At 32.0% G+C, this 24,537-nt stretch overlaps 1 protein-coding gene across 8 annotated transcripts in view; it reads left to right on the top strand.

Annotated features, from left to right (window-relative positions):
- The window catches only part of PRKACB (protein kinase cAMP-activated catalytic subunit beta), a 165,620-nt gene that overhangs the window by 106,796 nt on the left and 34,287 nt on the right, over window positions 1-24,537 (top strand). For 4 of the 8 annotated variants that reach the window (XM_050805912.1, XM_050805883.1, XM_050805929.1 and 1 more), the window contains exons 2-7: window positions 5,870-5,931; window positions 8,841-8,969; window positions 10,672-10,770; window positions 11,750-11,832; window positions 22,890-23,016; window positions 24,002-24,097. In XM_050805912.1, the coding sequence (XP_050661869.1) occupies window positions 5,870-5,931; window positions 8,841-8,969; window positions 10,672-10,770; window positions 11,750-11,832; window positions 22,890-23,016; window positions 24,002-24,097 (596 nt within the window). Of the gene's footprint in view, window positions 1-1,426; window positions 1,451-5,869; window positions 5,932-7,673; window positions 8,370-8,840; window positions 8,970-10,671; window positions 10,771-11,749; window positions 11,833-22,889; window positions 23,017-24,001; window positions 24,098-24,537 lie in introns of those variants that run through there. The other 4 variants (XM_050805893.1, XM_050805921.1, XM_050805903.1 and 1 more) reach the window with 2 other exon arrangements.

Raw genomic sequence — 24,537 nt, forward strand, 5'->3', positions numbered from 1 at the left:
TCTTCTGTTATTTAATGATAGAACTTGGTATTTGCATAGGTAACTTACCTTAGTTTCCATCCTGTTTTGTTCTTTCTGGCATACACTAAATAATTATTAAATAGAATAATGCTTTTATTACGGTAAAGGAGAGAGATGAAAATAATGACAAAGACAGTAGAAGGAACATGAATTATTATCTTCTCAGTAACAAATTTTTAAACTGTTTTTACAAAAATGACACTATTAAAAATACATTATTGTTTGTGGTTCCTAATATTTCATCTTTCTCTAATAGAAAATTTTCAATAGCCCTGTTCCTTATTCCCTACAAAAATAGCCATCAAGGTCTAACATACTGAGACCTCTAATTCTCATCATCCCTCATTATTTTATCTGATTCCCCTCTTCCTTAGCAAAAGATCTTGCCTTCTATTTCCAGGGAGAAATAGAATCTAGCAACTGTGAACTAACTCGGTTTACTCCTGTTTTTACCCATGCATTGAAAAGCACATCACTATGCCAAAAAATATCTCCCTGATTCGGCACCTGCTTGCCTGTGCACTTCATCTCCCACTGATGTTTTACATGTACCCAATGCTGCAATTATTACAAGTCAGTTGCTGTTTCCTGGATAAACCATGCTCTTCTTCCATGCCATTTATATAAGATCACCTCAGCCTAGGAGGTCTTTTTCCCCAACTTTATCTGCCAGAGGAGTTCTTTATCTTTCAAGATTCAGCACAAATGCTGTGTCATCTATTATGCCTTACCTTACTGTCCAAGAATTTCCCCCTCCCAGCTCTCACAGCACCTTATAATTGCCTTTGTTGTAATCTTTGTCCCATTCCATTATGATGATTCATGTAAGCTTCTCATTTCCTTAACAGTGGAAATATGTTTATTCTTTGTAGTATTCAGAGTCTAGCTCAGAATCTGACACCACTAAATGGTGCTCAGTAAATATTGTTGAAAGGATTGTTAAACCAGTACTGAGGAAGTGGAATGACTGAAAAATACTAAAGTCTTTCAAAAGGAAGAAACCAGGTGTTATAATGCATAATGTCTTTCCTACAGTATATTTTGACTGAATAACAGAACTCCAGAGATGGTATTGCAATAGTTACAGGATATGTATGTCAATACTTGCTTTTTAATATTGTTGTTATGAGGACTATTGTTGTGAGAACTTAAAGTTTTTGTTAGTTGTTTTAAGGAAAATAAGAAGGTTATTGATTTTGGCACTAAACAGTAGTTACTGATTTTTATTTCTTTACTCTTTAATTTTAAGATAACTTATTTGAATACAGATAATCAAATAATTGTATTTCTACATTAACATTTTATTTCTGTATATGGTATTCTGAAAAAAAGCGTATTGGTGACTTCATGCTAATATGTTATTCATATAATTTAATCATTGTCTAATTTATTTTTTGGACACAAGCTTGCTCCTCTTCAGAAATATCTGGTAGGCAATTACTTTTTAATAAAACAAATATTACCTTTAAAATTTTTTATTTATTGTTTGCAAGTTTTTATTTTCCTTATAAAGTATCCATTTTAAGTATATCAAGTTAATAAAATATTTTCATTGATGAAGGAAATAGTTTGTTTAGTTTTGTTGGGTTTTATCTATATAAATGATTTATATTGCAATTTCTTGTGTGATTATTTTAGAAAGAATAATTATAGCACCATGAAACAGTAAAAGATTTACAAGGTAGTAGAAGAAAGATTAATAAAGAGTAATAAAGTAAAAGAAAGATAAATAATAGAAGAAAGATTTATAAACTCTTAATACAAAAGATGAATGATACTCAAGAATTGGATAATGGTATACTATGACTAATAACATACTCTTTTTATCATATGCAGTAACCTAGTTTATCTTACACAGCAGCCAAAAAAACTAATAAATACATTTGTTAAATGTTAATAGTGAAACATTCTTATAGTAGAATTATCTGAATTATATGGGATGAAGTTATGCTGTGCGTGAATTTTCAGTCAGTTTTCCTAATGTTTAAAATAAACTTTAAAATCTGATTTTTAAACTGTATTCTATGTCTAAATACATTCACAAATTTGAGGGGGGATAAGAACTAAGTTGTGTTTTTATGAATTTGTGAAAATGCATAAATATTGTCTCTCTTTTTTTTTCATCTCTTGAATGTGGGTGAATGTTCCTGCAAACAAATCTTGGGTGAACATATAGATTCCTTTGGTATGCTCATTTCCTTTAGAATGCAATGTGATAGACTCTTTAAATCATACAAACAGAAAAGATGTATAATTGAAAATGTATACTTTTGGGAATAAATTTTTTGTGTGTCCTCTTTTTTGTAACATCTAGTTTGTTCAATTATTTACCAATAGAGAATAAAATGTATTTCAGAAAAATCATTCTTCAAAGTATTTTTTTCTTAAGAAGAGTTACTAATCACTGTTAGATGCTTTGGAGATAGGTACCTATGATCACACATTTAGGAAGTATTAGAGTGAATATTCTAACTCAGATGTGCCAAGCTCCAAAACCATCATAATAGTTTAAATGGTTAAATGTAGATATGGCTTATATATTAGAACACAATAAGTAAACTAAAAAATTGAGAACTTCAAACTATATACTTGATAGGGAATTCTGGGTTGAATGTAGAGCAGTATTTGAATCTGGCTGTCTCTCTCACATCTTATTTTATTAATTAGCTGCCAACACTTTATTTCAGTGGATAGAAATTATTTAAATTACCAGAGAAAAGAAAAGCATTTAGAAGCTACATCCACCAATATCTAAACGTAATAAAATTCAAAGCAAATACATGTGGTTTTAGATTGCTTATTGTTTTAGGGTTACACATAATCCAATATATTGTGAAATATTTTATTTTTGGTAGATTTGTTATTAAAAGATGTGTATTTTGATTAACTTATATTTTTACAAAGATTAACTTTGTTAATCTTTGCACCTACATAGTACACATAAAAACTAGAGATTTCATATGTGTAAATATTGTTATATGAGAAAAAATGTTTCAGGAACAGGTTTTCCTCATGGAACTATTTAAGAACATCATACTTAGTGCCCATCCTTTAATGTACTCAAAAAGACAATCCCTTTATATGTTGAAGTAATTCACAAAATGTAATATATTTGATTAATGCTCATTTCTGATAATTTTCACATAAGACCTTTATAAAAACGTTTACTTACTCTCTACAGTATTATTTGACAGTAAACTCAGGAACATTGATGAATACAGAGAATATTTTAAAGAATTTCTTGCATATTCTATTAGTCAATAAAACTAAATAATACCTGAAATTTTTCTTTTAGCTTATCACCAGGCAGGGAAAAGAAATTTTTTTCAACTTACCATCTTTGACAAATACTGTCAGTCCTTCCTTTGATCAGTTACTTTTTTCTTAACTCCAGATCCACTTAGCATAAAGTGACAGGAGAAACTGAAACAGGATGTTAAGTTTGTTTTTTTTTTTACCTTCCTTGACTCTTTTCTTTGTCTCTAAATTATTTATACTCATGTAGGCATCTGGAGAGTTTATATTGCAACTTGATGTGCAAGTTCTATAAATAAAAGATAACTAAAAATATTTTTCAGAAGAAACAAGTGGTATATTTTGGGAATCACAAATTGTTTTTTCTTAAATGCCACAGTGCATGTTGCAATAAATTATGTTTTTAATTTAATTTATAGCCATCATGTCCAAGTGAATGCCATGTGCAGATATGTCTGCTCCATGTGAAAAAAAGAAAATCTTACCTATAAAACTACTCTTTTTCTTTTGTAACTAGCACTTTAATTTTTAGAAGCAAGGATGACTTGAACCATCCTAAATTCCAAGAAAAAATAACAATTTGGCCGGGCACAGTGACTCACACCTGTAATCCTAGCACTTTGGGAGGCTGAGCCAGAAAGTTCACTTGAGCTCAAAAGTTCAGTACAAGCCTGAGCAGCACAGTGAGACCCTCGTCTCTACAAAAAATAAGAAAATTAGCCAGGCATGGTGATGCACATCTGTAGTCCCAGCTACCCAGGAGGCTGAGGTAGAAGGATTGCTTGAGCCTAGTAGTCTAGGCTCTAGTGGACTGTGATCATGCCACTGTACTCCAGCCTGAGTGACAGAGCAAGATCCAGTCTTAAAAAAAGTAATAAAAAGAAAAGAGAAAAATTTGCCACCCTTAATCCACCCCTCAGGAAGAATTACATTATATTTGGATGATTAGGTGAAATTCTTTGATTCATTGTTTAAGTGCATGAGATTTTCCTACAATGGGAAAGTTGTAGTTTAAAAATTATTTTTCTCAGTTTTTCTAAAATAGGCATTCTGAGAGTATTTTACAGTAAAATACAAAGGATACTTTATAGAAAGTACTAAAATAATGTCTTCAGAGATTCATACTCTAATGTTACTTAAAAACTAATGTCAGGCCGGGCACGGTGGCTCACGCCTGTAATCCCAGCACTTTGGGAGGCCGAGGCGGGCGGATCACGAGGTCAGGAGATCAAGACCATCCTGGCTAACAGGGTGAAACCCCATCTCTACTAAAAAAAAATACAAAAAATTAGCCGGGTGTGGTGGTAGGCGCCTGTGGTCCCAGCTACTCGGGAGGCTGAGGCAGGAGAATGGCGTGAACCCAGGAGGCGGAGCTTGCAGTGAGCCGAGATAGCGCCACTGCACTCCAGCCTGGGTGAGAGTGAGACTCCGTCTCAAAAAAAAAAAAAAACTAATGTCTGCTCTTGGAGCCTGTCATCATCATTTTGAAATCTCAAAACATTTAAAATGCCAGAAGCCTTTTTGGTTAGTAACGGTGTTTTCCCAAAGGTATGACATTGGTATGACATTTATACAGGAGGAAAAATAAAGTATGTTTTAAAATAGGTACCTGTCTCACTTCAATACTACTGTATCATTGGGAATCTTAAAGAATCTGTGAGCCCCTCACTAGTATAGTCAGATTTTATTCTTATACCTAAAGATATGAACAACAATACATTTTGTTAATGCTATTTTATCTCTTTGGAATATTTTTCCTATTTGTTTTTAAACATCTGAAGTTATTTTCTAAGATAGCTTTTGAAAATGGGGAAACTTTTAACTGGTTCATCATTTAATTTACAAATTTAAAACTTCAAACCATAGCTCTGTAAAATAATGTGGCTATTTTATACATTATTAATCAATATATAAACATTTGGTTTTGAATTGCTTTACTTTAGTTTACATTTTAAATTGAGTATTCAGACATTTAGTTTATGCTGCAAATTTAGAATAAGATTGTTAAACTGGATTTTTTGTTGTTGATGTTTTGTTCTGTTTTTAAGTCTTTGTTGGTGTCCTTTATGTGCTAGTCTGTGCTTTTATTTTTTCCCTTTGCCATTAGTAAAGAGAATACAAATCTAATACATAACATAAATCCTTACACCTGAAAACAACTCTTTATCAAAATAAACTATTTTTGAAATTCCACAAATCAGTAGGTTAATGTTCTCCAGATGTTTTAAATTCTTGTATCTAAAGGCTCTATTAATATCACTGATGGCGTTTTTACGTCACTATTTTGTCCTAAATTAATTTCTGACTTTCTTACATTACTTTCTGCTATGTTTTCAGGAACAGAATTTTTGTTATGACATTTGAAATTATCAAAGTGGTTTCCTTATAGAACAATATTAGAGTATCTTAGAGATTTGAGAAGGTTCTTAGAGATACTAAATAGCTCTTTAATGTATCATCGTGATAAATATACATTTTATCACAACAGATGACATGTCTTTTTTAAGCAAGAAAATATATGCAATATAAATATTCTTATACATATTGTAAATATTCTTACAAGATAAATTTGTTTTTATATGTATATTTTCAGTGAAAGAGTTTCTAGCCAAAGCCAAAGAAGACTTTTTGAAAAAATGGGAAAATCCAACTCAGGTAAGGAATATTTAGATTTTTCTACAATTAAAAACCTTGTGTTAATAAAATCATGATTCTTGCCTAAGAAATGTATTACTTCAGAAATTTTAATTTTCATGTGGTATTAGTAAACAGAAGCTTAAAATGGGAATTTTGCCATAGTTATACTTTGATGTATTAATTAATAATCTTAATGTATAGCTAAATTACAGAAGGAACTAATTTCCAGTATAATACCTAATTATAAATTTGATACTGATTCCAAGTTGCTATAAAATCTTAATATTTTCAAATATATTAATTTTGAATCATGCCTTTGATAGCATACTTACAATTTTTATTAATTACAAAAAAAAGAGTCCTTATGTACAGTTTAAAATTCTCAATCATAGAGAGTTTGGCTATCAACAACATCCCTGGTAGATGGGCATCTTTTTTATCATCATTTTGATGGGGTATGTTCTATATTGTTTAAGTATTTTAGATCTTAACTAGGATCTAAAAACTGTATGTAAAAAGCCATCTATACTTTATAAAAATAATATTTTTGGAGTTATAAATAATGAATGAATTTTAATAGTAAATTAAATTTTGTTATACTTCAAGTTCTGGGATGCATATGCAGAACATGCAGGTTTGTTACATAGGTATAAATGTGCCATGGTGGTTGCTGCATCCTTCAACCCATCATCTACATTAGGTATTTCTCCTAGTGCTATCCCTCCCCTAACCCCCCACCCCGCAACAGGCCCCAGTGTGTGATGTTCCCCTCCATATCCATGTGTTCTCATTGTTCAACTCCCACTTATGAGTAAGAACATAAAGGTCAAAAAAAAAAAAGAAGTCATTATTTGAAAAAGATATTTGCACACGCATGCTTATAGTAGCACAATTCACAATTGCAAAATTGTGGAACCAACCCAAATGCCCATCAGTCAACGAATGGATAAAGAAACTATGATAGAATACTATGCAGCCATAAAAAAGAATGAATTAACACATTTGCAGTGACCTAGATGAGATGAGATTGGAGACTATTATTCTAAGTGAAGTAACTCAGGAATGGAAAACCAAACATCATATGTTCTCACTGTTACGTGGGAGCTAAGCCATGAGGACACAAAGGCATAAGAATGATATAATGGACTTTTGGCACTTGGTTCGGGGAGAATGGGAGGGAGGTAAGGGATAAAACACTACAAATATGGTGCAATGTATAATGCTCAAGTGATGGATGCACCAAAATTTCACAAATCATCATTAAAGAACTTACTCATGTAACCAAATACCACCTGTACCCCAATAACTTATGGAAAAACAAAAAATATTATAACCAAAAAAATTAAATTTTGAAGGTCTTTTCTTTCTAGCTCAAAAGTTTTTATTTCAAGTATTTTCTCACTGAAGAATTCTAAGTAAATGTTTCTTAAAGATGCCATTACTACCAAGATTTAGAGTATGACCTATAAGTTAAAACATAGCCACAAAGATTAAACATTGTGATTACAAAGTATTAGACATTGTATAACATGAAACAATAAGAGAGGTAAGGAAGATAACGTATTTTTATAATACAAATAAAAGCAATGAAAAAAGCATAAAGAGCAGAAACACATATTCTGTTGTCTGTTAATAAAATTTGTTTTCATTATTTGGTTGGGACTATGGTGAACATTTTAATCCACCTATGTTGATAAAACCTAAACTTAAATATTAATTCAGTCAGAATTAGAAGGGTTTTTTGTGTTGATAAAAAAATCTTATAACTACTTGAAATTATTTTAAATTTTAAGCTGCAAAATCAAAATATGATGAAAACAAGTTATAAGTGAAACAGAATTGCCTGCTCTCTGTAATGATCCAACAGGAAGCTAAAATGGGTCTCAAAAGGCAAGGTTTGATTTGAAATACAGATAAAATCCAACTACAGTGAACTGTAATACCTATACAGATTCCTCACTGGATAAAGAATCATATTGCATCACATTTTTCTCAAGCTAAACACTATATACTGGGCCTTCAGAATATTTTTCTGATATTTTCATGGAGTTCTTTGCAATGAAACCTATTAAACAAAAGGGTTAGCAATTACTACTTGTTGCTATTTAACACATAATTTGTTCCTAATAATTTTCATTTTGTTGTGGCAGGAACAAATTTAATAGATTGATGCCTCCAATTATTTGCTTCTGTGCTGTAGTCAAAGCCAAACAAAGATGTTTCCTTATAACAAAACATCTATTCAAGAAAAAAAGAGTCTGATTATTGTTCTGGGATGCTGGCTTTTGGTTCTTTGTAGAATGAGGAATTCTTCTTTCCTTATTGTTATTGTTTTAGATAATGCTGTGGTTTTATAACATAAAGAGAGAAAGCCACTAGGCTCTCTCATGCTGCTATTATCTTGTTCTATAAGCTTATATAAAGACAGAAATGAAGCAAGACTGATTTCTTCACAGGTAACTTTAGTGAAAGAGCTCTGATCCCTCAGTTTATCTATTCATTACAGTTATTTGCAAGTGCATTAAGTCTGTATGGCTTCTATGACTCTTTGTCAGTATGCCTCTGGTCAGTCTGTAATTATTAAAATATGAAACTCATTTATCGGAAGTTCAGTACTAAGATTAAAGTCCAATACTAGAAATGCATATTGGAATATAATCCTTAATATTTCAGCTGAGGCTCTTATTTCCTCCTATTACTATTATGCTCTGTTTTCCAATACATTCTGTCCTCAGATATTAAATCCCTTCTTGTTCAAAGGGAAAAATAGAATCGATAAACTGGAATCTCAATAGCCTTTTTGTATTGCTTTTAAATGGATAGTTATAAATGGGATTATCCATTATGATTATGTATTATTAAAGCATTTATAATTCCCATAGTGTTTTTATGAGAATTTTAAGTTTTATTTATGTATTTACATATAGAATAATGCCGGACTTGAAGATTTTGAAAGGAAAAAAACCCTTGGAACAGGTTCATTTGGAAGAGTCATGTTGGTAAAACACAAAGCTACTGAACAGTATTATGCCATGAAGATCTTAGATAAGCAGAAGGTGAGTGTATTTGTTGTTATTTACTTTCAGGGTAAACTTTAGTTTTATCAGCCAGACTATTAAACAGATTCAGTATAATGACTTACCATTGACACCTTCAAATAATTATATTATTAAATTTAATTTTTATTCCTATTTTTTGTAACTATATGATGCATAGTTAATATACATTCAGCCTTTCCATATCCATGGGTTCCACATCCATGGATTTAACCAATCACAGATTGAAGATATTTGGGAAAAAAATTACATCTATACCTAACATGTACAGACTTTTGTTTCTTGTTATTTTTCCCTAAACAATACAGTGTAACAACCCTTTACATAGAATTTAAAATATATCAAGTATTATAAGTAATCTAGAGATGATTTAAAGTATCTGGAGAGTGTGTATAGGTTTTATGCAAAGCCTCTGTCATTTTATATAAGGGATTTGAGCACCTGGGCATTTTGGTTTCTGCTGTAGGTCCTGGAACCAACCCCCAGGGATACTGATGGACAACTGTAATTTATTGTGACAATTATGGACCAATTTGGTTTCTAACTATTACAGAAGTTAAAATGTGTACAGTAGTGACCAAACCACTTCATGTTACAGATTTGGAAAACCTGAGGCCCAAAGATTTGAAAGCATCTCCAGAGTCAGAAAGTTAGTTAAATAGAAGGCCTAGATTAAAACACAGATTGACTCCTACTCAATTTTTTTGCTCAGTATTATCAGTATACTCCTAATTTTATATATTAATACCTGGCTGCTATCTTTAATTACTTTTCTTATTTATGTTTAACTTCTTGACATCTGTGACTGTCCTCACATTGACCATTAGACTCTGGCTCTTAAGAAAGTATGCCACCTTCTAATGATTTACACATATAAAAGAAAATTATTTATATGTCTTGCTAAGGTCACCACTTTTAAAATTCAAAATAGAATCACATATGGAATAGAATTACAATCTTCGTGAAGTCAAGATAAATTACTTTCCCCTTCTATTGAATAGAAAATCTAGAGGAAGCCTAAGTCTGAATGACCTAGGATACAAAGATAGTTTTTGTTAAAAAGGTAGTTTTTTCCCCAATATTTTGTGCATCCTCTTCTATAGCGATATAAAATAAATTTTTAGAATTTATACCTATATTTATTTAGATATTATAAAATGAAAATTGTTCATTTTTACTCACTATTTTTCAATTATGGGCTTTCTCTTCATTCTTAATTTTCTTATTCATCTTCTGAAGTATTTAAAGTCAGTATCTAGTTATTGCAGAGATTTGAGCCAGCTTTTACAGAGGGCTTTGAGTGATTAGGACGTTAGTATTTTCACATTAATTTTTAAATTACTTTAAGTAATTATATAGATATATGTTTATTTAAGTATAATTGACATAACTAATTTTTAAAGTAATTTCTTATGGGTTTGTTTCTTATTCCTACTTAGCTCTCACTTCTTAATTGAAGCTGTAGTTGATCTTCCTAAGACCAAGTTTTAAATCCTCTATTAGGTTTTTATTTGAATTCTGTTATTAAAAGTAATGGCAAAAACCACAATTACTTAAGCACCAACCTAATAGTTGGTAATTGTTATTCTCTTCCTTATCCAATTCTAACAATTTTCCTTATCCAAGTTTATTACATTTTTTAAGTGATAACTTTTTGATTTTGCTTAAATACATAAAAGAAATATTTATCTCTCAATTACAGGTTGTTAAACTGAAGCAAATAGAGCATACTTTGAATGAGAAAAGAATATTACAGGCAGTGAATTTTCCTTTCCTTGTTCGACTGGAGTATGCTTTTAAGGTAAATTTTAGTAATATCTAAATAAGATACTTTCAACCTAATATGCTTTTTTTAAGATGAAACTATAAATAGGATTCTAAACCAGATGATAAACCTAAAAAATATAAACAAACAAAACAAATACCTCTCGAGTTTGTGTAATTAAATCCTATTGTGCTTATAACTTAGGTAACATTTGAAAAGGTTTTGATTCTCCCTGGAGAAATTGTTCAAAGGTGATACATGCAATTCTTCATGAGATGGTATTACAAAAAGAATTACTCCAATTTATCAAAAACCATAGGGATATCTTATTAAACAATTCTTATGCAAATTCATATACCCAACACATTTTCTACTTTTATTAAGCCCTTTTTGCCACTATCTCATCTTCTTTTACTTAGTAATTTGAGTTCTAGTCTTTTCACTTATACAAAGCTGAATAATTTTTTTTCCATTATTTAAGTGTCTGAAAAATTGTATAAGAGTTATTATTTAAATTGGCCACTTTTCAGCTCTTCGGAATGATACTGGCATCTTTCTGCAATATTTAATCATATGAAACATTTTAATCTTTTTTCTCCTTTATTCTTTAAATTAAATTAAGACCTATGTATTTAAAATATTAAAACCATTAATCTTTTATACATAAAGTGTAAATATTCTTACTTTTTCAAATTGTTTTTTAACTTTGTTATTCTTTTGCATATATTATAGCATTATTTCTTTGCCTGAGTGTTTAATTGTTCAAGAACTAGATGTTCTCTGCAAGAAAAGGAAGAGCAAAAGTCCCAGACTAATTTGTGGCAAAAATAACTAGGAGGGGAAAAATATGAGTGTCTCTGTATAGAAAAACTAGAGCATGTTCCATTTATTCTTTATTTCTCAAAGTTATTAATCTGTCAGAAAGATGTTAAATTTTTCTAATTCAACATGGTATAATATTGAAATAATTTTGACCTAAGTTGAATAATTGTATTTCCTTTTTATTTGTTCATAGGATAATTCTAATTTATACATGGTTATGGAATATGTCCCTGGGGGTGAAATGTTTTCACATCTAAGAAGAATTGGAAGGTTCAGGTAACTAATGCTTTTGTCTTCTTCAAATCTTTATAGGCTTGTGTTGTTTAACCAGATTTTTAAGTTGATGCCAATATCAAAAACTTATTTTGTTTGATTAATATTTTGGCCATTTGAAGCATTAGGTGGAAACAAAGAGGCCACATCATACACAAGTTTTAAAATTCAAATAAAAGGACTTCGAAGCCAATTTAAATGTTATACTATTGGTAGATATTGTGAGGGTCCACTACTTGAATAGTTTTCAGAAAATGCAAAAATTAATTGAATTTTAAAATATCAACATTTATTAAACAAATATTAATAATACAACTCTAGGACAGAGGATTGTTTTAAGGATGAAGATGGAAAATAAATATATAGAGAAATAATAATAATGGTATTATGGTAATAAGATTATAAAAGTTTGTTTTTCACAAATTTAATTCTCCTTAAAGTTCTTGCAAAGTTTAGTTTTTAAAATACATACATAATTTAACAGGAGTTTGTACCTCATCAGGTTATGACTAATAAGATCTCACAGTTATTAAAATAGGTTATAGAATCTGATAGTTTTGCCTGTACGTAATAGTTTGTAAGCTTCTACTATTCATTAATAATCACTAATAGAATAAAGCTAAAATAAAAAAACAGATACAACTTCATTCAGTATAGTATGTTGAAGTCAAAAATGTAGAGACAAATCTCTAAATTCAACATTTTATTGAGGAAGCAAGAATTGCAGTTTGAGGCATATACACAGACTAGGTGGTCTTCAATGTGTCTACAAAACAAAGAAAAGGTTGGAGGTTTTATAAAAATAAATTTTATATTTATTTGTTTGGAAACAAAGTTTACTAGCACTAGTTAAGTTTTGGGGAGCTGGCAAGCTCTGATTGGTGAGTGATGGTGGGGGGTCAAACTCGGCTAAGAATTGCAGTAGATTGTCTCAGTAGCTGTTAGAGAAAACTGGTTTCAGGTTACAATGGGCAGTTTCAGCAGCTAGGCTTGTGGAAAATTTAATTCTTTTTTTTTTTTTTTTTTTCTGAGACAGTCTCCCTCTGTTGCCCAGGCTGGAGTACAGTGGTGCCATTTTGACTTACTGCAACCTTTGCCTCCTGGGTTCCAGTGATTCTCTTGCCACAGTCACCCGAGTAGCTGGAACTAGAGGTGCCCGCCACCACATCCGGCTAATTTTCATATTTTTGGTAGAGACAGGGTTTCACCATGTTGGCCAGGCTGGTCTTGAACTCCTGATCTCAAGTGATCCACCCTCCTTGGCCTCCCAAAGTGCTGGGATTACAGGTGTGAGCTACCACACCTGGCCTTAATTCTTGGAGCAGGTGCTGTGTGCCCTGAGTGCTTTATTCCCCTGGCCCCTCAACTCTGATTTATTTGGGTATGATGAGAATGACTAATTTGTGTAATCAGCTTTCACATTTTTCCCTTTTGATCAAGATCTTTCTCTGAAAGCATTGCTTATCAACCATCTTGAAGTTAGGCTTAATTATTCCTTGGTTCTGGGATGGACTTGTTCTAGTTGTCTCTGTCACACATATGAGAGAAGGTATTGTGGGGTTCTATGTAGGGACCTGGGCCACATTCAAGTAACCAAGAGGCCAGAAGGAAAATTTTTCTCAAAGTAGATTTTTGTCTGGAGTCCAGCATCGAATTCCTTCTTTTCACTTCCATAGGTATTAGCAATCATCTTTAAGTGTTGGGTTAATGTTATTCTGTTGGGACGGCTGCCTTTACAAAGATTAGATAGGCACTAAGAACAAAGCTTACAAATGATAGTACAAAAAAATTAACAGTATAGTAAAATTTATTTGTGCAGTGCTTTGGAACTAAAGCCCGGGCCTAAGGGCAAAACACTAAACAAATCAAAGGACCAGGGGGAAACTGGTAAGACCTACTATAGCCATTGACTAACATTTTATGACTGGGTTGAACTAAAGCAGAGAATGCCAGACTTTGCAAGAGGAACCACCAGCAAAATTAAACAAAAAATTGTGTTAAGGATATTGTCAATGTTGTGGACTAGATGAACTGAAACAATTTCTTAAGTCAGGTTTTGTCAATGGCTATAGCAGGTCTCACCAGTACCTATAACAATTACTGATTGTGAATTTTAAATTACAATATTATTTGGTTAAGTGAAAAAGACAGGCATTAAGAGGGGTAAGAGTTTCACTACAATATGGAGTCCTGTTCCAATGTCTTGAGAAAAGCTGTTCACACCATGGAAAACATCAATTTTTTTGGCCTTGTTTACAGTTTAAACGTCTCTGGCTATGACTTTGGGCAGTTTGATGAACTTACTTTGTGGCCCATACATCAGGCATGAGACTTGTTTCTTAAAATTTACATAGTTTCAGCTTACAGGGCTTCAGGAACAGAGCGGTTCTCATTTTAACAACTTTATGGAAGAAAGTTCGATTGGAGTAACCTAGAAGAATTGAGGACCTTGTCTAGTCCATAAGTAGATAACAAGACTCAAAAGTAATATACAGACTTAAAGTCTAATAACAGGTATATTAAGTTATTCTTTAGAAACAACTTTTTTCTCTACATTGATTACATAGGAATCTTGGATTTAAAAACCTCTTGAGGCAAGGAAGCCGAACCAAGGCAGTCTTAGATTTTACTTACAGTGTTAAGGTTCCTGGTCCTGCCAGGAAGTAACAGTTTTTATTTCCTTATTGTAATGCTGAGAAATCCTTGAAGTCAGGCCTTTTATGCACTTTTAAAATATGACAGTTCAGTTAGAGCCTTAGTAATATAATCATTGTTTTCCATTGTATTCTGCTATAAAGAGAGAGCAGAAATTTATGGACTTATGCAAATAGTCATATTCCCATAAAAGTACTTACAACTAATTTTTGAATTAATAAGGAGAAAAAAAATCAAATGCTTTTATCTTTATTTTAAAAAAAATATACTTTACCAAATTGGTATAAATTATAAATAGCTTAAGAGATAAAATTTTTTAAACCTGGAAACCAAAATATTTAAGAACTAACAATATTTTAAATGAAAGTTATGAAAATATTATTTTTTCATCAATTATTTAAGTTCATGTAATTTTTGTTCTGCTTGATCTTTATTAGTATTTTCATGTACTCATCTTTTTTTATTAGGGTTCTAGAAATTTTTATTTAGTCTGGTGATCTTAAAGCTATTAAAAGCCTGTATTTAAGAGTACTTGTTGGGGTCTTTTCTATGAATCTAATTGTAAATAATTTTGAGAATTCAAAATAATAACTCTGGATGACAACAATCTAGAATAGCCAGATTGGGTTAGAATGGATAAAAATCTGATGAAAGTTTACAGTTAACAAGTAAACTTAGTTATTTCTATTATATTTAGCATTTTAAGGCAATAACCAGAATTGTGAATAACATTAATTTCTATGAATTTATATAATTTTTGAAACATTCATATGAACAACATAGCCATAAATGCAACTAAAAGAGCTAGTATCACATCATTTATACAATGTCTCTTATATAATTTAAAAATAAATCTAATTCTTTAATATGTCTGCAAGATGATCTCTATGTCTTCGAATGTTTTCCAAGGGCCCAGCTGGAAAATCCCAAAGCTAATTCTAGATTAAGAACACTTAATTTAGGGTTTGATTTTTGGGAAGTTTGTTAAACATCTTTAAAGACTCAAAACACTTGGTCAAAACAGAGTAACAGGTCACTGTAAAATAATAGTCATTTATTTAACCAGAGTGATAATCAAAAGACATCAGATATAATACAGAAAGTTATATGAATGTAAAAACTTTTATTATTTTAAAGCTCAGTTTTTCTGAGTAATGAAGAACCTGATAAAGACAATATAGGATATTATCTTGATAAAATATAAAATCTAGTTTTTTAGACAAATTACCAAAATGGTAAAGAAAAATCTTCTGCAGTATGCTCATTTTTTCATATTTCTTTTTCCCATTTAGAGCTTTCCATTAAAGAAATTATCAATCACCTGAAAGTTGACTGAGTACTTGAATTTAATCAGACACAGGAAGAATGTGTCCAGGGTTAAGAGTGTACATTGTATTATAGAAAAATATGAACAAGAAGAAGACTATCTTGAGCAGGGAAATACATGGTTGTCAGTAACAGCATGAGAAACTTCCTGGTTACATGAAATAATACAAACATATCAAGAAGAGCCAAGAATATAGATTCAAATTATACTGCAAGAAAACATTGCTTTTCTAGGCCTTTCAGATAAGCATGTCAGCATCAGGCCATAACAGAGTTCAAACTGGAAAAAAAAAAAAAGTTCTAGGAGTTGAGGAAAAAGGTTGAAGGAGAGAGTTATCACCCCAGCCAAGCAAAAAGATACACCTTTTCAAGGAAAAGAAGGGGGTGTATGACCTTCAAATCATGTGTAGTGTGATACAGCAAAAGTCGAACTTCTGAAATATAAATTTCAAAAGGAAAACTTTACCTCAAGAAATGGAATTACTATTTTCAATGAAGAGGACAGCATTTCAAACCTAAAACTAGGGAAATTAATTAGATCTCAGGAAGAAATGTGGCAGAAATAGAAACTGCACTTGGGAAGATGGCTGTCAAAGAAACAGATTTTATAATTGAAAATCACAACCTTTTGCAGTATTATTGGGAGTAGACGAATACTTCAAGAAAGCTTTGTTGTTTTAAATATAGAGAGCCAGACTCTGGTCCTTGACACCAATCATTAATTTTTAGAAAAACATGTAAACAATTTTCCTTTCCAATTTCTTTCCCTAACGATTTACACATAAAACTTCTTTCATATGACCCATCCTTTCATTTTTCCAAACCCCCAGTTTTAATCTTATAATTTTCCTTTTCTTCTTCCTCTGTTTTTAGAACAGACAATCATTTTACTTTAGGAAAAATATTTACCACCTAATATACTTTTCATACAACATAATTTTTTCTTACATTCATATTTTGCCTACTATACCTCAATATACTTAAACTTTTTATAAAATTTAAAAACCCAACAAGGGATTTGTATTTATTTAGTAATTTGTTTTAGTTTTTAATCTTATTTTGATATGGCCCAGACATCTAATAAGTATCTTATTATTTAGTTTAATATAACATAACTGTAAGACTTTAAATTTACATGAATAGTTTATTTATAAATGTTTATTTAATTTACATTCACCTAATTTATTCATTTTTATTAATTATGCCTGGATTACCTATGAAAATTGAGATATTAGGCAGTCATTATTTTAAGTTATTTTTATTAGCCAATTTTATAGCCTGTAATATCAAATGTTTACCTAAATAAGAATTTAAAGTTAGATACATGACTTTTCTATCAATAACTCAGAAGATACAGATGTTTATTAAATCAATAATATTAAATTAATCTTATTTATTATACAAAGATCCTTTTGTTTTAGTCTGGGTTTATAGCTTCAGGACCTTAAGAAATTTATCAGAGGCAAATATAAAACTCTCTGACCAGGAAATCTAGGCAAAAATCTATGTTGACAATTTTGAAGACATTTCTAATTGTATTTTATTAATAATTTTTTAGTATAGTTAAGTCTTGTTGAATTGAACCCTTGATCTTTATGTAATGCCCTTCTTTGTCTTTCCTGATCATTTAAGTTCCATTTTATTGTATGTAAGAATAGACTCCTGTTCTTTTTTGTTTTCCGTTTCCATGGTAGTTCTTTCCCCATCCCTTTACTTTGAGCTTGTGAGTGTCTACAGGTGAGATGGGCCTCTTAAAGAGAGCAGACAGTTGGGACTTTTCTTTTTATCCAGCTTGCCTCTCTCTGCCTTTTAAGTGGATCATTTAGACCATTTACATTCAGTGTTAGTAGTGATATGTGAGATTTTGATCCTGTCATTATATTACCAGCTGACTGCTTTGCAGACTTGATTGTGTAGTTGCTTTTTATTATCTGTGGGCTATGAGCTTAAGTGTGTTTTTGTGGTAGCAGGTATTCATCTTTCATTTCCATGTTTAGGACTCCCTTAAGGACCACTTGTAAGGCTGATCTGGTGGTAATGAATTCCCTTAGTGTTTGCTTGTCTGAGAAAGATTTTATTTCTCCTTCACTTATGCAGCTTAATTTAGTGGGATATTCAATTCTTAGATGAAATTTTTTTTCTTTGAGGATGCTGAAAATAGGCCCCAATCTCTTTCAGATTGTAAGGTATAAGCTGAGAGGTCCATCAGATGCACGTGATGGAATTCCCTCTGTAAGTGACCTGACATTTCTCTGCAGCTGCCTTCAAGTTAAATGTGGTATATATACACCATGGAATAGTATGCATCCATAAAAAGAATGAAATCATGTCCTTTGCAGCAACATAGAAGCTGCTGGAGGTCATTATCCTAAGTGAATTAACACAAGAATAAAAATCCAAATACTTCATGTTTTTACTTTTAAGTGGGAGCTAAACATTGAGTGTATATGTACATAAAGATGGAAACAATAGACACTGGGGACTACTAGAGGGGAGATGAAGAGAGGAGAACATGGGCTGAAAAATTACGCATGGGTGCTATGCTCACTACCCGGATGATAGAAACATTCATACCCCAAACCTCAGGATCATCCAATATGCCCATGTAACAAACCTGCACATGTACCCTCTGAATCTAAAATATAAACTTTAAAAAATAATTTAAAAACCAATTAATTTATCAAAGATAGTACTTAAGTCATGTGAACTAAAATATTGTATATTAGCACCCATTTATCCAAATAGAATTCCTTAAGGGATTTCCAGACAACTATGTCAGATTTTATTATATAGACACAGCATACAATATATGTACATATGCATAAAAACATCTAAACACCTATACAAATGTATAAATAAAAATATTACAGCTTTTATTTTAGAACTTTAGTCATGAGATAGTAAAACAATAAACCCATCAGTTTATAAAAAGAGAATTAGATCCAAATTATTTTTCTAACAAAATGGGATGAGGCTTAACCTTAAACTTTTTTTAAATAGGTAATATTATGAAGTCTGTGAACTAAATTATAGGTAGAGTAGTTTGAGTCAATTGACAATATGCTGGATTAGACAAAGAATTGTTAACTGAGAAAATGTGAATGAATTATGTGAGGACACCCAAATGATAGTTATTCGAACTAGGTCTGTACAATATTTTCTTGTCTCAATTCTTTGACCCTGAAGATAAGATTGTTGCCATTTCTTTTAGTATAGAGACAGTGTCCTTTACATTGGAATTTTATCTTAAAACCAAAACAGCATGAAAATCAAGATGATTATCTCTTTTATCTGATGATTTTCAAGTGTTTTTACTTAAATAATATGCCAAAATAGCTGAGGAGTTTTGAGAAAAGAGAATTTAGTCTATATTAGGATGAAGAAGAGGAACTGTAAAAGTGGAGGGAAAAGCTCCAGAAAGGAACTTGTCTCCACTAGCTTTGAGATGGTATTTTGTAGCAAGGCAATGTCTGAGTCCTGAAATTTTTATTAGCCTTAGGATATCGGTTGTGATATGAGTCTTATTTGGAGTATATGATTTTATCACCATGGTCTTTTAGTTTTGTTGTAAGAACAACAGACTGTTTGAATGATTCCTATAATGTTTGAACATGTTACCAGCTCGAGTCTCAGAAAATACCTGGGCATGCCTTTAAACTTTGAGAGCCTATTTTTAACTAAATGTATTTAGGTGATTCGGTTTAATGCCAAATACATAAGAGCCAATTAAACACAAGTGCTCAATACATAAGTCCAAATAAACACAAGCACCAACAGAAAATAAAGTATGTCCTTACCAGGAAGAACAATAAGCCTTCTCCAAATAAAGGGGAAAGTACCCTCATCCAAACCTCAAAACTGAGGTCTAATCCTTACCGCTGAAGTCAACAGGGGGAAAATAACCCTCCCCAAGAGGACATCAGTCAACCAGGAGGCAAAAGACCCCTCTCAAACAGGAGGGGGAAAGAGAAAGACCCCTTCCCAGCCAAATCCCAAATAAAACAGAACTCAACCACAATTAAGAGTTTAGTCCAAAAGAGACTAACTAAGGGGAAAAGAGGGGACTCCCCAGAAGCAGCAGGACTGAAAGGGCTCCAGTGGGGGTACTTCATGCTATAGTTCCCAGGGCCAGTGATTCTCCCTGAAGTAAGTCAGCTTTAGGATCCCACTTCTGACACCAAGTATATCAAAGTCAAAATTAAAATATAGAGGCAAATCTGTAGATTTGATATTTTATTTGGGAAGCAAGAATTGCAATGCAAGGCATCACACAGACCAGGTGGTCTTTGGTGTGACTGAAGAACAATAAGAAGGTTAGAAGTTTTATAAAAAGGAGAGATAATACGTTTTGGAACAAAGTTCATTGGCTCTAGCAAAGTTTTGGGGAGCTGGCAAGCTGTGATTGGTAAGTGATGGTGGTGGATTCAAACTAGTCTTAGAGTCACAACAGGTTGTTTCAGTAGCTATTAAATAAAACTGGCTTCAGTTTACAACAGGAAGCTTTAGCAGCTAGGCATATGGAAAATTTAATTCTTGGAGTAGGTGCTGTGTGCTCTGAGTGCTTTATTGCCCCAGCCCCTCAACTCTGATTTAGTTGGGTATGACAAAAACGACCCAACTTATAGAATTAACTTTCGTAATTAAATATTGGCATAACTGAAACACAAGTATGAACTGAAACAGGACTGATGATGGTAATTTGATTCATAAAATGATGGTGGCAGACTCAGAATATCGCAAGATGATATCAAGTAATGAGCAAACATTGGAGTCATTTTAATTACCTGAGGCCTAAGCCAAGATTCATTTATTGACTTAATATGTACAGGGCAACTAATATAATTAATATAGTGTCAGGCACTGTGCAAAGTAGCTTCTGCTTATCTTTGAGAATTTTCTTTCCTCTCCTATCGTCCTCTCTCTCCTACTGCCTCTTGTTCAAGCAGAATCCTCATATTGCCTTATGGTTATTTAAAGTTTTACACTAAAGTACCACACCTGAACCTGTTCTCAAAAAAGTTTGTGTTAACTTTATATAATTGGTAACTTCTTTTCTTTGCAACTCCTCACTGTCTTAGTACTCTTTGATATTGAGTCTTTAATACTTGACTTGGTACTAAAAGAACAGCAAGTTGGTTGAAGGAATTCACACTGAGACACTTGTCTTTTCTCATCTTTCACAAGTACTACATATACACTTGAACGATTGCAATGTCCATCTTAGAAGTTTTGAGGCAGTAGGAATATGAGTTATTGTTTAGCATGGCTTTAATCAGAATCAAATGAGTCATTTGAATTCTCTACTTAAAGCTGTCTGGACTTAAAACTGCTACAGCATTAGCCCTTACCATTGTCTTCCTACATTCAATATTAAGTAGAAATACCCAATAACACTTTGCACTTGGAATATTTTACTTTCACCTTTCAAGAATGTGATTAGAGGCTGAGCACAGTGGCTCATGTAAGCCTGTAATCGCAGCACTTTGCGAGGCTCAGGCAGATGGATCACTTGAGCTCAGGAGTTTAAAACCAGCCTGGGCAACATGACAAACCACCCCATGCGCACACACACGCACACACACACACACACACACAATTAGCTGAGTATGGCGGTGTGCAACTGTAGTCCCAGCTACTTGGTAGACTGAGGTGGGGAGATTGCATGAGCCCAGGAGTTTGAGGCTGCAGTGATCATGCTACAGCACTCCAGCCTGGCAACAGGGCAAGAAGAAAAAGAATTTTATTATAGATCTATGTAATGTATGTATTCCTCCAATTAAACACCAGCATATGGAAATTAATATTTTATAAGTAAAAAGTAATAATAATGACATTTTATGTTTACAGGTGCATGGAGAAAATAAGAGGGGACCTCCCAGGTCAAATGTTTCCCAGTTTAAGCATAAATGTTGCAATGACCAGAATGATTATTTTAATCTCTGCTTACAATGTTCTCCTCATTCCTTGTCATTTGGCATACAATGCAGATTGACAGTGTTGGGATGAAGCAGAAACTGGAAGGGTATTATAGAATTTTGCTCCCCAAAAGCATTTTTCTTTACATATGCATTATTTCAACAAATATTTACTGAGCACTTGGGAAATGCAGTGACAAGCAAAAAAGGCAGCACATATAATCTTTTGTTGGAATTTGTATTTCTGTTACTACCAGATCAAATTCATACCAACCATCTTGAGGGAAATTCTATTCATAGTTAAGGTTGTTGTTCACTGAGGAAACAAATCTGAAAGGCATTGCAATTTATCAGGCAGATTAGTAGAATTCAAGTAATGCATTAGAAGATAAATTAGAAACTCAGAAAATTGGTATATCCTTTTGAATTTTTCAGATTGTGACATCAAAATTACACTGATCTATTAATCTAATATATACATTAAAGAACTGTACATATTTACACTAACATAGAGATTATTCTTATGTCTATCTATGTAAACAAGCATAGTAGAAGATTTGGAAATCCTGATGCCAAGGTCGTTTCTATGGTTTCTGAATGGGATTATGAGTATTCATCCTTCTTCATCGATATTTTATGATATTTTTCCATAATGAACACATGTCATTTTGTAACAGGAACTATTACAAAATGGGTAAAATGGCATTAATCTGCAGATAAATGCAGCTAAAGAACTTCTATGTAGGGAAATTCTATGAACTCTTGAAATTTGTGAGAAAAGTAGATGGAGCCACTATAGCAGTGGCCCCGATAGACACTTCAATTGGCACATTTGCTTTCCAGTCATTCTCAAGATCAGACATAATTAGAAAGACATCAATATATTCAAATATAGGCTATAATGATTCACAGTGAGATAACTATTTTAGGTTTATATTTTTCCTCAACGTGTGCTTCCCCATAAATTTATCAGAATGTTATTTGAACACAATATAGAGATTTAATAAATATTTGAAAAGTAACAAGATTCTTTACATACATTTTTTTAAAAATACTTTTTGTTCCCAAAGTACCTCTACTTCGTATTGGTTTTTATGTATAATCTACTAATTAGAATGTATTAACTCATTTTTACAGAAAATCAATGTTTTTATTTCTTTGCAGTGAACCCCATGCCCGGTTCTATGCAGCTCAGATAGTGCTAACATTCGAGTACCTCCATTCACTAGACCTCATCTACAGAGATCTAAAACCTGAAAATCTCTTAATTGACCATCAAGGCTATATCCAGGTATGACTTTAACACATTCTGTATAATGTATTTGAGAAAATATTAGGCAAGACATTGTATGTATGTAAGCCCAACCTGGATTTTTTTTTTGAAGAAGACAATTATTCCTAACAGTTTAAGTAGAGCTCAGAGTTTCGCTGCTATTACAGAGAAGCAAAAATCCTATTATGAAAGGAACCTGTTTGTATCTCCCTTAATCTATAGCTGTGAACTGAGTATAGCCTCTTGCATAAGGAGATATTAATAGCTAAATCTGTGAGCAGTTATTACTGCCAGGCATATTCCAAGTGTTTTACATGTATTATTTCTTTAATCCTGATAAACCTATGAAGTAGAAATACCACTGTTATCTTCATTTTAAGATTAACAAAACTAAGGCATGGCAAGGTCATTTAGCCAGTAAATGGTAGTCAGAATTTGAACCTAGGCAGTCTGATCCCAGAGTCCATGCCCTTTACGACTACAATATAACTGCCAAAGGATCCCTGACTACCAATACTGAACTCATAGAAACATTTTCTTTTCACTTCTACTACTAATAAAGTGGGAGCATTTCTTTTTACACAATTATCAATAGATTCTCCCATTGACATTTTTACACTTCTGATGGTGCAATTAATGGCAGAGGACATATTGGGGTAAGGCAGACATTTAGCATTGTTTCATTTTTATTAATGCTATTTATTTTTACCTTTTATTTTCACTTTTTTTATTCCTTGGGTCTAGGATCTTATAATAATGACTGAAAAGGGTTTTGTTGTTATTAATTTGTTCCTTTTCTTTGTGTTGAGGAAGGATTTCCAACTTGGAGTGTTTAAACCTTCATTCACTAACTATTCATTAATGAATTTCAATTACATGGACTTAATTATTTTTTGTTTCTTTCATAGTTTCAATTTGAATTTTAAACTTTCAATTTAGGTTCAATAAACACATTAATTGTGAGGTAATACATTTTCACTAATATTTTTTTTTTCTTTTATAGGTCACAGACTTTGGGTTTGCCAAAAGAGTTAAAGGCAGAACTTGGACATTATGTGGAACTCCAGAGTATTTGGCTCCAGAAATAATTCTCAGCAAGGTATATTCATAATATCAATACATAAGAGGTAGAAATATGGGTCATGCATCCCTATGGACCTTTGTAAAAAGTTTATTGATCTAATTTTACAGTTTTAATTTGATCTGAGTTATGAATTTAAATCTATTTGTGCATGATTACTAAAGAATTACTATTTAGCATCTACCACTAATCCTAAACCTCTGTCAATTTTAACTCTGGGTCTTAGAGAAATAATATGAATAAATATGACCTCTAGATCCATGTTTTGCAACCAAAAACATAGTCTTTTCTTAATTATTCCTAGTAACAGGAGGGTAGAGAAGACTTGCTCTGGATTATACCAAGAGGTAAATCTAGAGATGATATGTACTAGTTGTCCATTCTTTCTTTTTCAAATTTACCAGTTGAATAAAAGGAATGTATGAGAAGTGTTTTTAAATTTTAAATAGGACTATTAA

This window comes from Macaca thibetana, chromosome 1 (assembly GCF_024542745.1).
Source record: "Macaca thibetana thibetana isolate TM-01 chromosome 1, ASM2454274v1, whole genome shotgun sequence".
In the NCBI taxonomy this organism is placed as follows: Eukaryota; Metazoa; Chordata; class Mammalia; order Primates; family Cercopithecidae; genus Macaca; species Macaca thibetana.